Genomic DNA, 17,776 nt, shown 5'->3' with positions numbered 1-17,776 from the left:
CTAAAGCCTGTGCACCAAATTTCTATGCTGAATTGCCATGACCAAGTCAGCTGGTGACAGAGTCTGGCCCACTTCCCTTGCAGGACTGGTCTTCTGCATCTTGGTCTTGGTGATTTTTTTTCTCAGGCTGGCTCTGAGCAAGTCAGACCAGAAGGAGGCCCTGACCCCAGGCACTGCTGACAGTCCCGCCAATGGGTCGTCCTCAGGCCTTGGCCAGAGGCTGGGCCTCTGCCCTCAGCATGTATGCCTCAGCGTGGACAGCTCTGTGGGGGCTGAGGGAGGGCTGTGGTGGGGCCTGGGCTGCGGGATGGGGTCATTTCCTGCCGCCTAAAATAACAGGAAGTGGGTGCTCCTGATTGGAGGCTGGGAACAATGGCCGCCAACACGGCCAGAGAGCTCCTTCAGATCTGCAATCTCAGTTGGGTTCCCGGCTTTATCGCGCACAGAGGCCCGGGTGCCCTGCTGTCAAGAGCCAGTGCCCTAACTTCTGAGGACTGCTGGAGCAGACTGGCCCTCTCCTAGTTCACTCCCTCTCACAGCTGGTTCAGCTGGGAGTAATGCTGCCTCCTAAGGCCCCCCTCTGTCCCAACCCCACAATTAGGCGTCCCCCAGGGTTTGTCCATCCTGCCTACCCCCCATCCTCCTAGCAGATCTCTCCAGGAGAGGACCCCAGGGGGCTGCCCCCTTTGGGGAGCAGAGTGAAGGTACAAACTGACAAATTGGTTTCTTGTCCAAACCCCAGCTTTGCTACTCAGCAGCTGTGTGACTTAAGCAAGCATCTTAATCTCTCTGAATATATTTTCTCATTTGTAAAATGGGGTAATAATCTCTACCTCATAGGATTGTGGTGAAGACGAAATGGACTGATGTGTTTAAAGTGTTTAGTTGTGACTGACACACATAAGCTGTTGCTGCTGTTCACCGCACTTTCCCTGGGCCCAGGGAGAGGAGCACCCGGAGGGGCAAGGCAAAAGTGACCTGGATGAGACTGTACAAATATGCTGGGGACACTGTGTCTCTGAGTGCTGTGTGTGTCTCTGCGGCACACAGACAGGATGCCTGGCTCCGTGTGTGTGTGTGTGTGTGTGTGTGTGTGTGGATCTAAGGATATGTATGTGTGTGTGTGTCTATAGAGCTCCCAATTTCAGCAAGTCTGTTTCCTGTGTGTGAGAGAGGAATGTATCTCATCTCTAGCCATTGTGAGGGCTCTGTCCACACTGGGTGTTTCTTTCTCTCTGTGGTGTGTACTCTGTCTCCCTGTGTGTCTTTGTCCCTTTGTCTGCCTCAGTCTTCATTTGTCTGGTCCAGCGCCACCACGTAAAGGGCTTCTGTGACAGCCAGGAGGGCTCTGGCAAGAGGTGCTGATTTCTGTCCCATTTCCTCTCTCTGCCTCAGGCTTCTGCCTCCCCGAGCTCCCCACTCAGAAGTGCTGTCTGTGCACTCCCTCCTCTCCAGCCAGCTCTCCCTAGGCAATCCCTTGCTCTGCCCCCTGCAGGAGGACCACTCTTCCCCACCCTGGCCCAGGTGCCTCACTTCCTCCTCCTGGTGGCCAGCCTGGACAGGAGCCTGCCTTCCCTACATTCCTGTACTCTGAGCTCAGTGCCTGCAGGCCCCACCTGTACCCTTCACCATCATGGGGGAAACCTCCCTGGGGGAACCACCAAATCACTTCCTTCTTCAGGAAACAGGAAGGAGCTTTGGGGAGGGGTGATGTGATGTCTACCAGAAACAGAGTGACATAAGGGTTTTGTCATCAGACAGCCTTGGGTTCGTATCCTACCTCTGACACTGACATGAGCAATTTGCTTAACCTGTCTGAGTAAGTTTTCTCACCTGTGAAACAGGGGCCATTCAAAGTACTTTCCCTTTAGGACTGTCATAGGAATTAAATGAGATGAGGGAAAGTGCTTCAATAAATTAGTTTGCCTCCCTTCCTGGGCTTAGGAGCTGGCAGGGCACACACAGGGCTCTGATATGACCAAGACATTTAGGATTAGAGAGGCGAGGCTTTGGAGCAGCTTGGGGTTTGACTATGTTCTGGGTAGGTAGCTTTCCACAACCCATCCATCCAGGTGTTCACTAAACAGACATAGAACTCCTACTCTGTGCCGGGCAGGTACAGAGGTTGCAACAAGGATTAAAACCCAGTCTCTTCTCTCCAGGAGCTCTCACACTGGCAGGGAGGCAAATAGAAAAGCCAGACTGAGTTATCAGTGTTGGGGAATGTTTGACCCAGCAGCAGTTGTTGAGGTGGGAGGAGAGAGGGACGAGAGGAAAGGACTGCCAGCTCCCAGAGGGTGGAGAAGGGCAGTAATGTGACAGGCCCTCCATGGGACTTGGCCTGGATCTTTCTGCAGAGCCAGGCAGGTACACTCCCTCTTGGGGCTCGAGAAGACAGGACTTACTGACCCTACCACCAAATCCTGTACCTTTGCCTTGCTAATACTCTTGTGCCAAGAAATAAATACAAACTATCTGACTCTTATCCAGTTCTTAACAAATACTTCTGGTAGATATCAATGTAGCAAAACAAAACTAAGTGGCTACAACCTCACAATTTAACACAAACCAAAAATAAAATGATCACATTCGACGATTAAAAATGGGAATAATCAGAAATTGGTTTAACCATATCACATAGATAACTAACCAAGGAATTAATATGGCTTAATAAAATTTGTTCCAGATAACACTGTCCCGATGACATTTTGTCAGGGTTGGCATAATTCTGAGGAAAATATTTGTATTCCAGGTCAATAGTCCGCCAGGTCAAAAAAAAGAGTTCCAAGAGTCTGTTTTGTCTCTCGAGAAGTCTTTCTTGTTGAGCTGCTGGAGTAAACACTCATTATTATTTTTATTAACTTCTACCTCAGTCTAGGAAGCTGCCCAAACTCAACTGAGGTAGAGTTGTTTTGCTTCCCTTTAAGTGCTTATCCCTTTGCAATAAATTGCCACATGGATTCACTCTTTTTTAGAGTAAAAATCTCTCTAGGCACCTGCTGTAGGCGAGTGTAGCTTCCTCGTACAGCGCTTTATTCTCATTCAACAGCACTTTGTGACTGTCTCCACTTACGTGGCAGTGTGGTAGCTGCTGGGGAGGCAGCAGCGAGCAAAGCACACATGGCCAAGCCCTTGTAGGGCTTCCTCAGAGTCTCGTGGGAGGCTGACAATTACAAAACAACAACAACAACAACAACAACCACACACACACACACACACACACACACACACACACACACGGAAATTTAAACTTGTAACAGTCAAGTGCTCCAGAGAGGTCAGGGAAGGCTTCCCTGAGGAAATGGTGACTGAGCTAGGACATGAAGGGTAAATGGGAGTTATTGAAGAAAAGAGGCGAACGAGCCTGTGCAAAGGCCTCGTGGCTGGAGGGAGCTTGGATGGTTATCAGAATTAGAAGGTCAGTGTGGCTGGCGTGCAGAGAGCAAGCAGGTAACATGGAAGAGAGAGTCGAGAGGTGGGGAGTGGGGTGGGGATAGGGACTTCAGACTAGGCCAGACTTGAGCTTGTGTTCAAGAATTGTATCTTTATCTTCAGAGCAATGGGAAGCCGCTGAGAGGTTTCAAGTGGAGAGAGTATGATGCTCAAATTTGCATTTGGAAACAATGACTCTGGCTGCTCCATGGAGAGCAGAGTGAGGATGGGTGTGGGGAGAGTGCTAGGAGGACTTCACAATCATCCAGGTCAGAGAGATGCTGATGATGTCTGCTAGGGTGGAGTTCATTGGTTTACTCATTCAACAGATGGCTGTGGAGCACCTGTGTGCCAGCCTCTGCGGGCCTTTGAGATAGAAGAGCTAACAAAATAGACCAAAATGTGTTCCCTCATGGAGATTATCTTCTGCCAACGGGAAAGAGTATTAAAATGATGTTAATGCTTGTGGAGAAAGATACAGTGGGAAAGAAGAAAATACAGATGGAAAGGGGAGGGAGAGTTCAATTGCAATTTGTAATTTTCAATAGGGGGTCAGGGAAGGCATCTTTGAGAAGTGACATTTGCGTAAAGACCTGAAGTTGGTGAGGGAGTGAGGCATGCAGAGTCTGGGGGCCGAGAATTCTCAGCAGAGGGAACCTTGAGTGCAAAGCCCTGAGGCAGAAATGTGCCTGGAACATTTAAAGAACAGTGGCTGGAACAGACTGAGCAGGGGTGAAGAGGAGGAGTAGATGAGGCTCAGAGGTAATGGACTGGAGAGGGAGGATCCAGAAGGATCTTGGAGGAGGCAATTGTGATGCCTTTGATTTTTCCTCCCCCGGAGATGGGGCATCTTTGGAGGATTTTGTCAGAGGAGTGACTTGATCTGATTTATTTTTAAACAGAATCATGTGCTTCTGTGTTGAGAAAAGACTAAAAGGTAACAAAGAATGGCAGCGGGGGTCTTTTATAAGGGCCAGTAGTGGCTGAACCAAGATATTAGAAGTGGAAATAGTGAAAGTGCTTGGATTCAGAATATATTTTATACATTGAGCCAAAAAGATTTACGGAGAGATTAGATATGGGGTGTGAGATAAGAGTCTAAAATGATTCCAAGGGTTTTGGCCTGAGAAAGTGGAAGGACAGGGTTGTCATTGACTGAGATGGAGAAAATGGGGGGAAGGAGGGGCATCATTTTGGGGAGAGAAGATCGGGAACTCAGTTTTGGATGTGTTAAATTTGGGGTTTCTGTAAGACTTCCAGGAGTATCAAGTAGGGAGTTGTATTAGCGAAACTGGAACTCAAGGGAGAGGTCTGGACTGGAGAAACAAATTTGGTTGTCATCAGCAGAGTGATGGTATTTAAAGCCATGAGTCTGGATGAGATCACCGAGGAAATGCATGTAGAGAGAAAAGAGGTGAGATCCTCCACTGAGCCCTGGGGCACTCTGGCGCTGAGCGGTTAGCAAGTTAAGAGGGATCAGCAAAGAAGACTGAAAAGGTAGAAGGAAAACCAGGAAAGCATGTTGGTTTCAAAGTCAAGTAAAGAAAGTATTCAAGGAGCACGAAAGGATCAACTACCGTGTTTTTCCAAAAATAAGACCGGGTCTTATATTCATTTTTGCTCCAAAAGATGCATTAGGGCTTATGTTCAGGGGATGTCATCCTGAAAAATCATGCTAGGACTTATTTTCCGGTTAGGTCTTATTTTCAGGGGAACATGTTAAGTCAAATGTGGCTGATAGGTGAGCAAGACAAGGACAGAGAAATGGCTGCTGGGTTTGGCAAAATGGAAGTCATTGGTGACCTTGAGAAGAGCAGAGTCATAAAGCAATGGGGGTGAAGGCCTGACCCACATGGGTTCTTGTGGCAGAGATGGGGAGAAGTGGACAGATTCTTTTGGGCAGGTGCCGGAGATAACATATCTACTCACCATTGGTCTTAACAACTTGGTGAGGAAACTGAGGCTCAGACAGGTTCAGGGCTGGCCCAAGGACCCACAGCAGAGCTGGGATTCTCCACTCAGGCCTGTCAGACTCTGAAGCCAAAGTCCTTTCCACCCCACTGCCTCGGATGCCCAGGCACAGGTCCCTCCTGGCATCACTCCCCTACCTCCTCCCACACAGCTCATCAGGACATTCACTATTTTACCTGGTGGGTGTGATTTGCCTAGGTCTAGACAAACACCCGCCTACCAGTTTTCCTTACAACACCTGCAGCACGCACAGGTGCAAGGGGAATAGCAATAAACAGGCTTCACCCTTAGCTTTCAAACTTAGGACTTACACATCTAGGCCTTTTGGCCCCAGACAGTCCTGGGTTGCAATGCTGCCATGTACTAGTTCTGTGACCCTGGCAAATCACTCAATGGAATAAGCTGTGATTGTCTCATCTGTATAATGGGGATAAGAATCTCTACTTCTCAAAGTTCATACAAGGATGCACGATGAGGGTATGAAAGGTCTAGCTCAGCTCCTGGTACGTAGTAAGCACTCACTGAAGAGTTGCCACTACAGTAAGTCCTCACTTAATGTCATTGATACTTTCTGTGACTTTTAAGAGAGACAACATATAGTGAAACCAATTTTTTTTTAAAGATTTTTATTGGGGAAGGGGAACAGGACTTTTTTGGGGAACAGTATGTTTTTCCAGGACTTTTTCCGAGTCAAGTTGTTGTCCTTTCAATCTTAGTTGTGGAGGGCGCAGCTCAGCTCCAGGTCCAGTTGCCGTTGCTGGTTGCAGGGGGCGCAGCCCACCATCCCTTGCCGGACTCGAGGAATCGAACTGCACCCTTGTGGTTGAGAGCCCACTGGCCCATGTGGGAATCGAACCGGCAGCCTTCGGCGTTAGGAGCATGGAGCTGTAACCGCCTGAGCCACCCGGTCAGCCCCCAGTGAAACCAATTTTACCAAAGGCTAATTGTTATAAACAAGAGTTAAGTTCCTACAGGATCTCATCAACATTATAATGAAATGACGTTATTTAAGGATCTGCTGTAGTTTTATTGACGATTGGACTTGGAAAGGAGTTTGCAGGTGGCTGGGAAATAGACTAGCAGTGAGCAGGCAGCCTTCTGGAGCTGGTATGGAGAGAGCTGGATGGACTGGCATGGAGCCTAGGTGCTGGAGGAATTGGAGGGGCCTTTGGGGAGACAGCGCCTCAGCTGAGGCTCTTGCCTGGAGCCTAAGAAGCTGGAAGGGAAGAAATGAGGGGAAAATAGAGTGAGCCTCAGATAATTTCATTGCGTAACATGTTACCTCATACTGACTTAAACAGAGGCAGGACGGTATGATGAGCAAGAGCATGGGCTCTGGTGACAGATGCTGGGTGCGAGTCCAACCTCTGTCACTTCCCAGCTGAGTGACCTCAAATTACTTAATCTCTTTTCGCTTTACTTTATTCATCTGTATGAAAGAGGTATTTGTTGTGCCTCCTTCATAAGTACTGTCAATGAGAATTAAAACTAATATGTGTAAAATGCTTTGAACATTGGAAGCTATCTGGAAATATGTAACTGTTAATGGTTTTGTTATCACTAACGCTCATCACAATACTGTGAGGTAGGTATGATTTGCAGTTTATTGAAGAAGAGTTGTGGCACAGAGAGGGTCTGTAACGAGCCCAAGATCACACAGTTGGTGGGGAAGTCAGAATTCACATTCAAATAGTCTGCCTTCAGAGCCCATCCTCAAACACCGGACATCTGACTCCCTGAAAAAGATGCTCGGTCCCAAAGATCACTCTTGGGGGTGTCCTGTCCCTGCATACACATTGTCACCCACAGGGATGGGGAGTTTGCCACCTCCTGAGAGGGCCAGAGTTCCCAGAGCAGAGGGCCCAGTATGGTGGAGGCACCAAGAGCAAAACCATGCTTCCCTGGATTCATCTTCCCATGGACCCTGGTCCTGCTCCCTAAGCCCAGATAAGTGCCTGTGTATATCCCCACTGGTCCCCTCAGTGCCCAGAGGACAGTAGCAGATGGTACCAGGGCTCAACATGCAGAGGCTTCTCTTTGACAGCTTCATAAGACCCACAGGGAAAGGGAGGGGCGTGTTGTTTCCCAGCACATAAATTATGCCTGGCACTTTACTGACATCTCTATTAGCCTGAGATCATTGCCCCCCTTTTACAGATATGAAAACTGAGGCTTAGCATAGTTGACTGACTTGGGGTGGGGCAGGTCTTTCCCGTCTTGGGATGGTGACATCAGAATTGGTGACATCTGACTGACACCGAGGCCTGTCTTTCAGCTGCCCCATAGTGTACATGTGCTCTCAGGTGTGCATACACACATACATACCAAATCATGTGGCTTCCTTACTTGGCTCTTCGGTATCTTTTATAAGGACTCTGAAACACTAATGTTGTAAAAGAAGAAATCTGAGTGTGGTTGGGAAAATGAAAAAGAGATTACAAAATGGACAAAGCTGGTTGTCCACCCCATTGGGAATCCTAATTGTGCCCATGCTTATGTCTTTCCTCTTGGGCAGTCCCATATTCCCAGCACTGGCGCCCTCTGAGCACCAGACTTAGGGTTGGGCACTGTGACCCTGAGGTAAAGCAGCAAGGTGAAGGAAGCAGACATAGAAACCAATCATTACCATTTGGTGCACCACAAGTACTACAAACTTTTTCTATGTTCCCTATATGCCCTGCTCCCTTCTGCCCCTTTGCAAACTCTCTTCTCTTCACCAGAGCCCTCTCCTCTTGGCTTTGCCAACTGTAGCTCATCCTTTAGATCTTGGCTTGGTTACTTCTTCAGGGAGCCCCCAAATGTAGGTTAACTATTTCTGCTGTGTTACCCCCAGACATAGTACTTATTCGATACTGTAATTGCCTAGCTGTTTGTCTGCCCTGCTAGAGGGTGGGACCATGGCTATTTTCTCACCATTATATCATTAGTGTCTGTCTGGAACAGGGCCTGGCACAAAGAAGGAGCTCAATGAACATGTTATGTGAATGAATGAATGTCAGTTGGACAAGGGAGAGAGCTATGTGTTGAATTGATGGTGCAGGTGTACTGTCTGACTCTCTCCTCTCTTGTGTTGGTCTTCCAGCTGTGGCAGCCAGGACCCCCCCAGAGCCAAGACCTTCTCCAGAAGGTGACCCCTTCCCGCCACCACCACCACCACCAACATCAGCCCTGGTCCCTGACACTCCCCCAGACACCCCTCCTGCCATGAAGAATGCCACTAGCTCTAAGCAGCTCCCACTGGAACCAGAGAGCCTCTCAGGGCCGGTTGGGCCTAGACCAGCCCCCCAGCATGAAGAGTCCCCATTCTCAGAAGCGAAGATCAGGGGACCCACTCCACCAGCCACAGGCCCACGGGATTCTAGGCCTACTCGAAGGAGCAGCCAGCCTTCTCCAACAGCAATGCCAGCTTCGGATAGCCCTTCCACCAAGCAAGGTGTGTGTGATTTCCCCACACAAGGTGTGTGTGACTTCCCCTTTCCTGGGCCAAGACCCTTTGGTTCCGGGTCCCAGCCCTGGGTGATACCGCCGGAGGGAATCCCTTTGCCCTGGAGGAGATGGGTTAAGGGATGGGGTGAGGCCTGAGGGGAAGGCGCTGAGGCTGACTCTCCTTGGGAGGAGCCACTTGACCTAAGTCTATTCTTATTTCCTCTCCAAAGATGTGAAGAAGGCAGGAGAGAGACACAAGCTGGCAAAGGAGCGGCGAGAAGAGCGGGCCAAGTACCTGGGTGAGTGTTTAGGAAGCATCATCATCATCATCATCACCATCATCGTCATCACCCTATTAATGACATTAACACTTCTGGAACACGTAATTATGTGTGCTGTGCTAAGTGTAGTCTACACGTTATCCCCGTTCATCCTCTCAGCCCATTCTGAGGATGAGGAAACGAGCTCAGAGAGATGAAATTGTTTGCCTGAGCCCCACAGCTCATGGAGTACCTGGAGGACCTGAGGTTCAGACCCAGAAGCTTGGGCTCTTAATCGCAATACGTGACAATCCGTCCAGCAGGCCCCAGAGTCAGACAGGGATCTGGCACCAAAGAACTCATTTTTCCTTCAGTGCCGAGTGACCAGGCGGCTAGTGGGGGACAAACAGGCCTCCCGTTCTGAGGCCTGAGCCTGTCTTCAGGAAGCCCTTTAATTTGTGGTGGGAGTCTGACAGCGGAGGCACCTCCCCGCCAAGCAGGCAGGAGAAAGGCCCACCCAGGGCTGGGGTAACAGGAAGGCCCACCCCACGCAGCCCCCCTCACACCCTCTGGGGTGCCTTTCCCACAGCGGCCAAGAAGGCAGTGTGGCTGGAGAAGGAGGAGAAGGCCAAGGCACTGCGGGAGAAGCAGCTCCAGGAGCGCCGTCGGCGGCTGGAGGAGCAGCGGCTCAAAGCTGAGCAGCGCCGAGCGGCCCTGGAGGAGCGGCAGCGACAGAAGCTCGAGAAAAACAAGGTATGTTGCTGCTGACTTCTGACTGCATATGCATGGATCTGCGTACCTGGGTGTGTGCACGTCTCTACACTGGCTCAGTATGTACACACCTCTGCGTTCACACCTCTGACTCCCCTCTGTCTACTTGGTCGTATCTGCGTTCTCATCTCCAGCTGGGACCCTGTGGGTACTATATCTGGGCCTCTGTGCAACTGCAGACATAGTTGGGTCAGTAAGTGCTGGCTGGGCACCTGTAACTATGCGCTATTAGTACAAGTATTTGTATGTGTGCCTGTGTGTGTATGTGTGTGTGCGTGTGTGTGTGTGCGCGTGTATCAGAGATGAGTCTGTGAGTGTGCTGAGTTTTATGACGTGAGAAGAGCCCTGGCTTGAGCATCAATGAGAAAATGAAGGAAAAGGTGGTCTGGCTCTGCCCCACGGTGACCTCAGGCTAAAAGGAACACATAGCCCCAAGGTCAGGACCCTCACTGTCAGGGGGACATGGTCCCACCTGGGAGCCGTAGGCAGAGAAAATCCCACCCCATCCTCTGAGAAATAGCTCATACACCCAGGAAATGACTCAAGTAGAGTGAAAAGCTCCCCAGGAACAAGTTGAAAGGGATTTATTGCAAATGGTCCTTAATCATAGCAAGGATTTGGTAACCTTGGTTATCCACAGTGAGTCAGGGAAAACTTCCGCGGGTGGGGGCATTGTCACAAGTGAAAGAGGGGCCTTTCTCCCAGGTATGATGAATGATTCTGAGCCCAGATTCCCCTTCTCCTTCCCTCTTCCCATCCCCACCAGGAGCGCTATGAAGCAGCCATCCAGCGGTCAGTGAAGAAGACGTGGGCCGAAATCCGGCAGCAGCGCTGGTCCTGGGCAGGGGCCCTGCACCACAGCTCCCCGGGACATAAGACCAGTGAGTGGGCTGAAGGGGCTGGTGGGTGGGTGGGTGAGGCTGGGAGCTGAGGAGTGGCGAAGGGAGAAGCATCAGTGCAAGGACTGACAGCTCCCTGCAGGAGGTATGCCTTGCTTCGTGTGACTTGTGTCTTCTGGAATGGTCTGTAAACCAAATTGTCCCCTCCCAAGGACTTCCACTATTAAGTCAGAGATGGATTCTGTTCATTTGATTTGCTCGTCAAACCTGTCATTTTATGTGTAGCTTTCTTTGCTCCTGTCAATTACTACTAGTTGCTGATACATAAAAGAGGACCTTAATGCCCTGTAGACATGGGATATTTAAAGAAAACTATCACCCCCTTATGTACCTGCCTTGGAAGGTAGATTTTTGTCTCTGAGTTTTCTCCATGGAGGGCCATCATGGATTTTGGTGTGAGTCTTTGCTGGCATGTATGTACCACTGTGTTTGGATATCTTAATGTAATAGCAAGGATTAGTATTTCTAGCTGTGTATCTTTTTGGTGGATGTGCTCATGGATCTTGTGTACCTTAACCCGTGTTTGCCTTGGTGTGCTTGTGGCCTCGTGGACCTCCGTGAGGGTTCCCAAGTCAGACAGAATTGGGTTAGGATCCCAGCTCTGGCACTTGTGGTGCGACCTCTAATCTCTTGATGTTTCTCACTGTCTTCATCTGTGAAATGGGGATAACACTACTACTTGCCTCTGAGGCCGTAGGTAGATGTTTGGGAGGATCAAGTGAGGTAACGTGTGTGTGGTGCCCAGCACAATGCCTGGTACATGGTAAGCATCCAACAAATGGTACAAATACCACGATGCAGTGGCTTCAATGTGCTTGTGCCTGTGTGCATCTGGGTCTGACACACTGTCTGTTATTGTTCGTGTTTCTCTATCTGTGCATGTCTGCACACACATGCATGCAAAAGTACCTGTCATTCTATATGCCTGTGCCTGCATGTCTTTGTGTGTCCGTGTGAAGATGTGGATTTGTGGCGAAGGACTGTGACTGTGGGTTCTTCTGTTTAGGAACGTCTCTGCATTTGTCCCAGTAAGTGGGAGTTGTGGCCATAGCACCTTGGCTGGGCAGTGTCAGCAAGTGCCAACATTGGGTGGTTATGGGAGAGGGGTTGCAGCGCCCGGCCCTAGGGAATGGCTTCCTGGCCAGGAAGGCTGTAGTTTCTCTAGTTTTACTCCATCTCCTTCCTCTGTTCCTTCTCCGTCGGCTCCCCCAATCCAGGTTGTCCCTGGTTACCTACCCACCCCTCCTCCCAGAGCCAAGTCTGCCTCCTCCTCCCCTTCCTAGCCTGCCCACTCCTCCCTCTCCCACCCCACCCACAGAGCATCCTGCATGGAAGGCCTCAGTGCCCCCCCTGGCTCCTTCTGGCCCGGCCCTAATGCCGTGTCTTTTCCCCTCCAGGTGGGAGCAGGTGCTCCGTGTCGGCAGTAAACCTGCCCAAACACGTGGACTCTATAATCAACAAGCGGCTCTCAAAGTCCTCTGCCACGCTCTGGAACTCCCCCAGTAGAAGTAAGAGAAGGCCCAGCCCTGCTCTTTCCAGAGCCCCTTGTGGCCCCCACCAACTCTCCTCCAGAGCTCAGCAAGGACCCCAGGTCCCCGGAGCCCTTACGTAGTCCAGGTCTCCAGTCCCACTCTACCCCACCCCGGGCTCTGCACCCCTAGGGGGAGCCGGCATTTGGGTCTGGACTCTGAGGACAGAGATGTGCCCTGCAGGGGAGAGAACAGAGACAAAGGGCAGAGAGCAGGCAGAGAGAGCCTGGCGACAGCCTCAAAAGCCAGTGGGGGTGGAAATGGGCAGGCAGCCTCATCTCCAACCACAGCCAGCTGGCATAGGCCAGCCTTAGGCAGGTGGCCTTGCCCCCAAGTACCAGACTGGCCTGGGTGCTGTGTGTGTGGAGGGGGCCCCTTATTCTGGCTCCACCCTGGAAGGCCCATGCAATCCTGCCCTCTCTGCCTTCAGAGCCCCAACCATGGCCTTGGCTGGCTCCAGAGTTGTGGCCAACCAGGGTGGCATGGCTCTTGCGTTCTCACCATGCCCTGATGCTCTCATGTGAAGGGGCCATGGTAGGAGTTATTTATAAATTTCTCCAGCTTTTATTTGGTTGCATTGTTGCCTAGCAACCAAATCAGCTGCTACACTAACCCCACCTGACTGAGGCTTAAAAATAACGCAGCAGCTGAGGGGACAGGCAGAGCACTGTGGCCCAAGGCAGCCAGACTGCCTAGCAGCCTCTCCCTGGCATGGGATGCCTAAAAGTTGGGACTCCCCTGAGTCAGAGGAGCACAAGGACCCTCACCGTCCCAATCCCATGGGGTCACGCCTTCCCAGGCCAGTTCTCTAATAGCAGGAGGAGCAGGGCCATACAGTGGGACACAAAAGGGTGCAGCTGGTCTTCCACCAACCACGGGTGGTGCCTTCCTATACTCACAGTTCAGATCCCTCTCACTTGGGGCCGTGGTAGGAGGGGACCCTCACGTTACTGCAGGATGTTGTTGCCCTGGGAAATGTCTTGTTGCTTGGGTCTGCAGTGAGATTCAGACCCCCAGGGCACACAAGTGTGGCCCTGGGGGGATTGGGGGAGAGCACCCTGGGGGAGACGCCTTGGGTTTAGCATGGGGATTGTACCTGGCCATCCCTCTTTGCCTCTGCCTGTCTCCTGCGGCACCCTGCGGTGATGGGCTTCTCCTGGCATTCTCCCCTAGATCGCAGCTTGCAGCTGAGCGCGTGGGAGAGCAGCATCGTGGACCGTCTCATGACGCCCACCCTCTCCTTCCTGGCACGGAGTCGCAGTGCGGTCACACTGCCCCGCAATGGCCGGGACCAGGGTAGGGGCGTTGGCCCTGGGAGAGCCCCCACAAGGGGCCGGGCAGGGGCCAGCCTCGCATGTGGGCCACACCCCGACCGCACTCATCCCTCCGCAGCCGTGCCGGTGTGCCCGCGCTCGGCCTCCGCCAGCCCTCTTACACCGCCATGCAGCGCCCCCCGCAGCAGCGTGCACCGCTGTGCCCCCTCCCGGGATCGCGGGGAGCGCCGCAAGCCCAGCGCTGTGGGCAGCCCCGCCCCGGTCCGCCGCAGGCCCGAGGCCTCACTGGTAAGTGGCCAAGCAGGTGTGGACAGGGAGCTCGGCCCGGGAACACGGACGCCCCTGAACTCTGCTCCCTGCTAACCCACTCTACGTCCCCTTCCTCACCAGGTGCAGAAAAAGGAGAAGAAGGACAAGGAGCGGGAAAATGAGAAGGAGAAAAGCGCCCTGGCCCGGGAGCGCAGCCTCAAGAAACGTCAGTCGCTGCCTGCCTCTCCGCGCCAGCGCCTCTCTACTGGCGGGGCCTTTGAGCTCAGGTGGACATGGCCTGCATGTCACCAGGCCATTCATTCATTCACAAATATCTGTTGGGCACCTACCTCTAGAATGAAAACATAAGGGCAGATTTTAAAAATTTTGTTTTGATTGTTTTGATCACTGAAATACCCTAGTACCTAGAACAGTGCCTGGTATCTGATAAGCACTCAACCAATACGTGTAGAATGAATGAACGGAACTGCCAGGTACTGGGCTGGGTGCTGAGGACGTTTTGATGAGCCAAATCAGGCCTTATTCTTGCTCTCATTAATCTCACTAGCTATCGGGGAGACAGACATTAATCAAAGGATCACAAATGAATATATAATTACAAACTGAGATATATGCTCTCAAAGGAAATACTATGGTTCTGTGAGAACATATAAGGTGTGGGGGGGTGCAGTTCTCCACAGACCTAGTCTTTGGGGGAAGGAGGGACAGTTCCCTGAGGAAATGACAAGCCCAGCGTGTGTGTATGTGTGTGTGGACACTCTGTGCCCTCCAACCCTAACTCTTCCCTTTTCTCTCAGTCCCAAATCCAAGGCCCGGCCATCCTCTCCCTCCACATCCTGGCATAGGCCTGCCTCTCCCTGCCCCAGCCCAGCGCCCAGCCATGCTCTGCCCCCAAAACCACCATCCCCCCGAGGCACCACTGCATCACCCAAAGGGCGGGTTCGGAGGAAGGATGAGGCAAAGGAGAGCCCCGGTGTGACAGGACCCGAGGACAAGAACCAGAGCAAGGGCAAGGCCAGTGACGAGAAGGAGCCCACAGCCCCAGCCTCACCAGCACCTTCACCTGTGCCCTCACCCACCCCAGCCCCGCCCCAGAAGGAGCAGCCCACAGCCGAGATCCCTGCAGGTGGGCATGGAGAGAGGAGACTGAGAGGTGGGCAGGGTGAGAGAAGCCAGCTTTGCCTGTGTGGGGTCGGTGGTCAGCAGTGTGGTTCCTAGAGATGCCTGCGGACGGGGTGTTGGGAGACAGGAAGCAGAGGCCCCTGCCCTCAGCTGGTGGAGGCCCAGAACACAGGCCAGAGAGGAGGACCTCACCACTCTAAGCTGAAGGCAGAAGTTGGGTGGGTGGGTCACCCTGAGGTCCAGGAAGCACAGGGCATGCAGGGGTGCTGGAGGTCCCTGAGCTGGTGTGTGCTGACTTCTGGGCCTGGATCCCACTCCAGATACTGCTGTCCTGACTTCACCCCCAGCCCCTGCTCCCCCGGCGACCCCTAGCAAACCTATGGCGGGCACCACAGACCGAGAAGAGGCTACTCGGCTCCTGGCTGAGAAGCGGCGCCAGGCCCGGGAACAGCGGGAGCGTGAGGAACAGGAGCGAAAGCTACAGGCAGAAAGAGACAAGTGAGTGGCCCCTCAGTCCCTGAGAGTGTGGGAAGGGGCCCATGTGGGAGCTGCTGAAGAAGTACAGGACTGAGCCTGAGTTTCCCGTCTCCCAGGAGAATGCGAGAGGAACAGCTGGCGCGGGAGGCTGAGGCCCGGGCAGAGAGGGAGGCAGAGGCCCGGAGGCGGGAGGAGCAGGAGGCTCGAGAGAAGGCACAGGCGGAGCAGGAGGAGCAGGAGCGGCTGCAGAAGCAGGTGCCCGGGCAGGGAGGGGTGGTCAGGGCTGGCTGGGCACAGGTGCCTGCTGCTGGCGGGCCAAGGGTTGGCCCAGAGGGAAGGTTGGAGTTCAGCTGCTTAAAGGTCTCTGGGCTCTTTGGCAGAAAGAGGAAGCCGAAGCTCGGTCCCGAGAAGAAGCGGAACGCCAGCGTCTGGAGCGGGAAAAGCACTTCCAGCGGGAGGAGCAGGAGCGGCAAGAGCGCAAAAAGGTAGCAGAGCAGTGGGGGGGGGGGGGCTTCTGTGGGCAGGAAGCAGGTGGGTAGGGCCATCTTTTGGGGTAGGTCCCTGCTTCAGTTAATGGCACTAGTAGGGCTCGGGAGTGGGCCCTGCGTGGTCTTGTAAAGGGTAGGAAAAGGAGGAGGTGGGTGAGTCCTGGTTCCTGGCCTGGAAGGAACTGGTGAGAGCTGAAAGGGCCCTAAGACTCCAGGACCAGGGTGGAAGGTTTAGGATTAGGGTAAGGCTTGAGCCTAACTGATGTGGGGCCTCCAAACAGCGTCTGGAGGAGATCATGAAGAGGACTCGGAAGTCAGAAGCTGCTGAAAGAAAGGTCAGGACTCCCCAAAGGGCAGTGTTGGGAGATGGGGCCGGGTGAGGAAAGGAGGCTGGGGGAAGGAGCTGTGGCAGGCTGCCCAGGGCCTGGCTGGGGGAGGGAAGCATTCAGCACCTCAGTTGGGTGGGACCAGATATCCCTTGAGTATGACTGCTCTTCCTTCTCAAAGCAGAAGCTGGACAGAAAGGAGGCAAATGCCAACAATTCCAGCCCAGGTAAAGGCCCTGTTCCCCTCATCTCCATCCCCTTTACCACCCCATCCTCATACCTCCTCTTCTCACCAGCCAGCAACTGACGGCCATTCCTTCCTTGTTACAGACCCTGTCAAAACCGGAGAGTCTCGGCCCTCAGTGCTGCAGAAGGAGGCTGTGCAGAAAGAGGAGCTGGCCCCCCAGGAGCCTCAGTGGAGGTACCAGCTCCCAATCCCAGGGGCCCTGAGCCAGCAGGCAGAGGCAGACTGGAGATGTGGGGTGCCTGGGCTGTCCTGGGATTGAGGTGCCTAAGTGTTGGCCCCTGTATCCACAGCCTGCCAAGTAAGGAGTCACCAGGGTCCATGGTGAATGGCCTGCAGCCTCTCCCAGCACACCAGGAGAATGGCTTCTCCCCCAAAGGGCCCTCTGGGGACAAGAGTCTGGGCCGAACGCCAGAGGCACTTCTGCCCTTCGCAGAGGCAGAAGCCTTCCTCAAGAAAGCTGTGGTGCAGCCCCCGCAGGTCACAGGTAAGGATGCTTGACTCCTGGACCCTTAGCCTTCCCCCCCACCAGCAGCCTTCCCAGGCCTTCCCAGGCTTCCCCAGCCCTGCCCTCTCTTCCAGCTCTACCACAGGCCCTCTCACACTCCACCCTGAAGCCCCCATCCCTCCGCCTCAGCTGGCTGGGCTGGGAGGCATGGTTTGCCTGACTGGTTCCCTTCCCACTTTTTCCCCAGAAGTCCTTTAAGGGGTTGCCTTGGATCCAGGCACAGCTGTGAGGGCTCCTTGCATCATCTGCCAGGATGTCTGGAAAAGAAAGAGACAGAACAAAGCCGGAAGTGGCCTGGGCCCCTGGGGCTGGGTCCTCTCTGTTATTTTTAATCTGCACCTTATAGACTGTTCTCTTTGGCTGGAGCCAGACCCTGCTCCTCAATGCATTCGTGTGCTCACACGCGCAGACACCCCCTCCCCCAACACACACACATACACTCACAGCCTCTCTGGTCTCCTCCCTTGAGGAAGGGCCGCCTGTAGTATTTGCCTTGGTTTGGTGGGGTACAGTGGATGTGAATACTGTAAATAGCTTGCGCTCAGACTCCTCTGCATGGAGGGGGTGGGTGCAGGAGGTAGACCCTCCCAAGACTCCCAGGGGAGATCTTCCTCTCTATTTAACTGTAACTGAGGGGGAACCCAGGTCTGGGGATGGGGGGCACCTTGGGCCACAGGATGCTGGTTGCTTTAGGGGTACCCATGCCCCTTGCCCTTGCCTGGAATCAGTGTTACTGCATCTGATCAAACTTCTCCAGAAATAAAATGAGAATAATTCTG

General features: G+C 53.1%; 1 protein-coding gene across 9 annotated transcripts in view; it reads left to right on the top strand.

The window, feature by feature from the left end:
* MAP7D1 (MAP7 domain containing 1) overlaps positions 1-17,776 on the top strand; it is a 21,950-nt gene extending 4,174 nt beyond the window's left edge. Inside the window, exons 2-18 of one of the 9 annotated variants that reach the window (XM_081054724.1) lie at positions 8,486-8,836; positions 9,060-9,128; positions 9,679-9,842; positions 10,627-10,741; positions 12,157-12,267; positions 13,462-13,584; positions 13,681-13,850; positions 13,953-14,098; positions 14,630-14,958; positions 15,302-15,452; positions 15,548-15,686; positions 15,812-15,916; positions 16,201-16,254; positions 16,430-16,472; positions 16,576-16,666; positions 16,783-16,976; positions 17,185-17,776. In XM_081054724.1, the coding sequence (XP_080910850.1) occupies positions 8,486-8,836; positions 9,060-9,128; positions 9,679-9,842; positions 10,627-10,741; positions 12,157-12,267; positions 13,462-13,584; positions 13,681-13,850; positions 13,953-14,098; positions 14,630-14,958; positions 15,302-15,452; positions 15,548-15,686; positions 15,812-15,916; positions 16,201-16,254; positions 16,430-16,472; positions 16,576-16,666; positions 16,783-16,976; positions 17,185-17,195 (2,366 nt within the window). In that variant the 3' untranslated portion in view covers positions 17,196-17,776. Of the gene's footprint in view, positions 1-6,193; positions 6,311-8,485; positions 8,837-9,059; positions 9,129-9,678; positions 9,843-10,626; positions 10,742-12,156; positions 12,268-13,461; positions 13,851-13,952; positions 14,099-14,629; positions 14,959-15,274; positions 15,453-15,547; positions 15,687-15,811; positions 15,917-16,200; positions 16,255-16,429; positions 16,473-16,575; positions 16,667-16,782; positions 16,977-17,184 lie in introns of those variants that run through there. The other 8 variants (XM_081054722.1, XM_081054726.1, XM_081054727.1 and 5 more) reach the window with 8 other exon arrangements.

The sequence above is a fragment of the Rhinolophus hipposideros genome (genome assembly GCF_964194185.1).
Source record: "Rhinolophus hipposideros genome assembly, chromosome: 8".
NCBI lineage: Eukaryota > Metazoa > Chordata > Mammalia > Chiroptera > Rhinolophidae > Rhinolophus > Rhinolophus hipposideros.
This window is presented reverse-complemented; position numbering and strand designations above follow the sequence as displayed.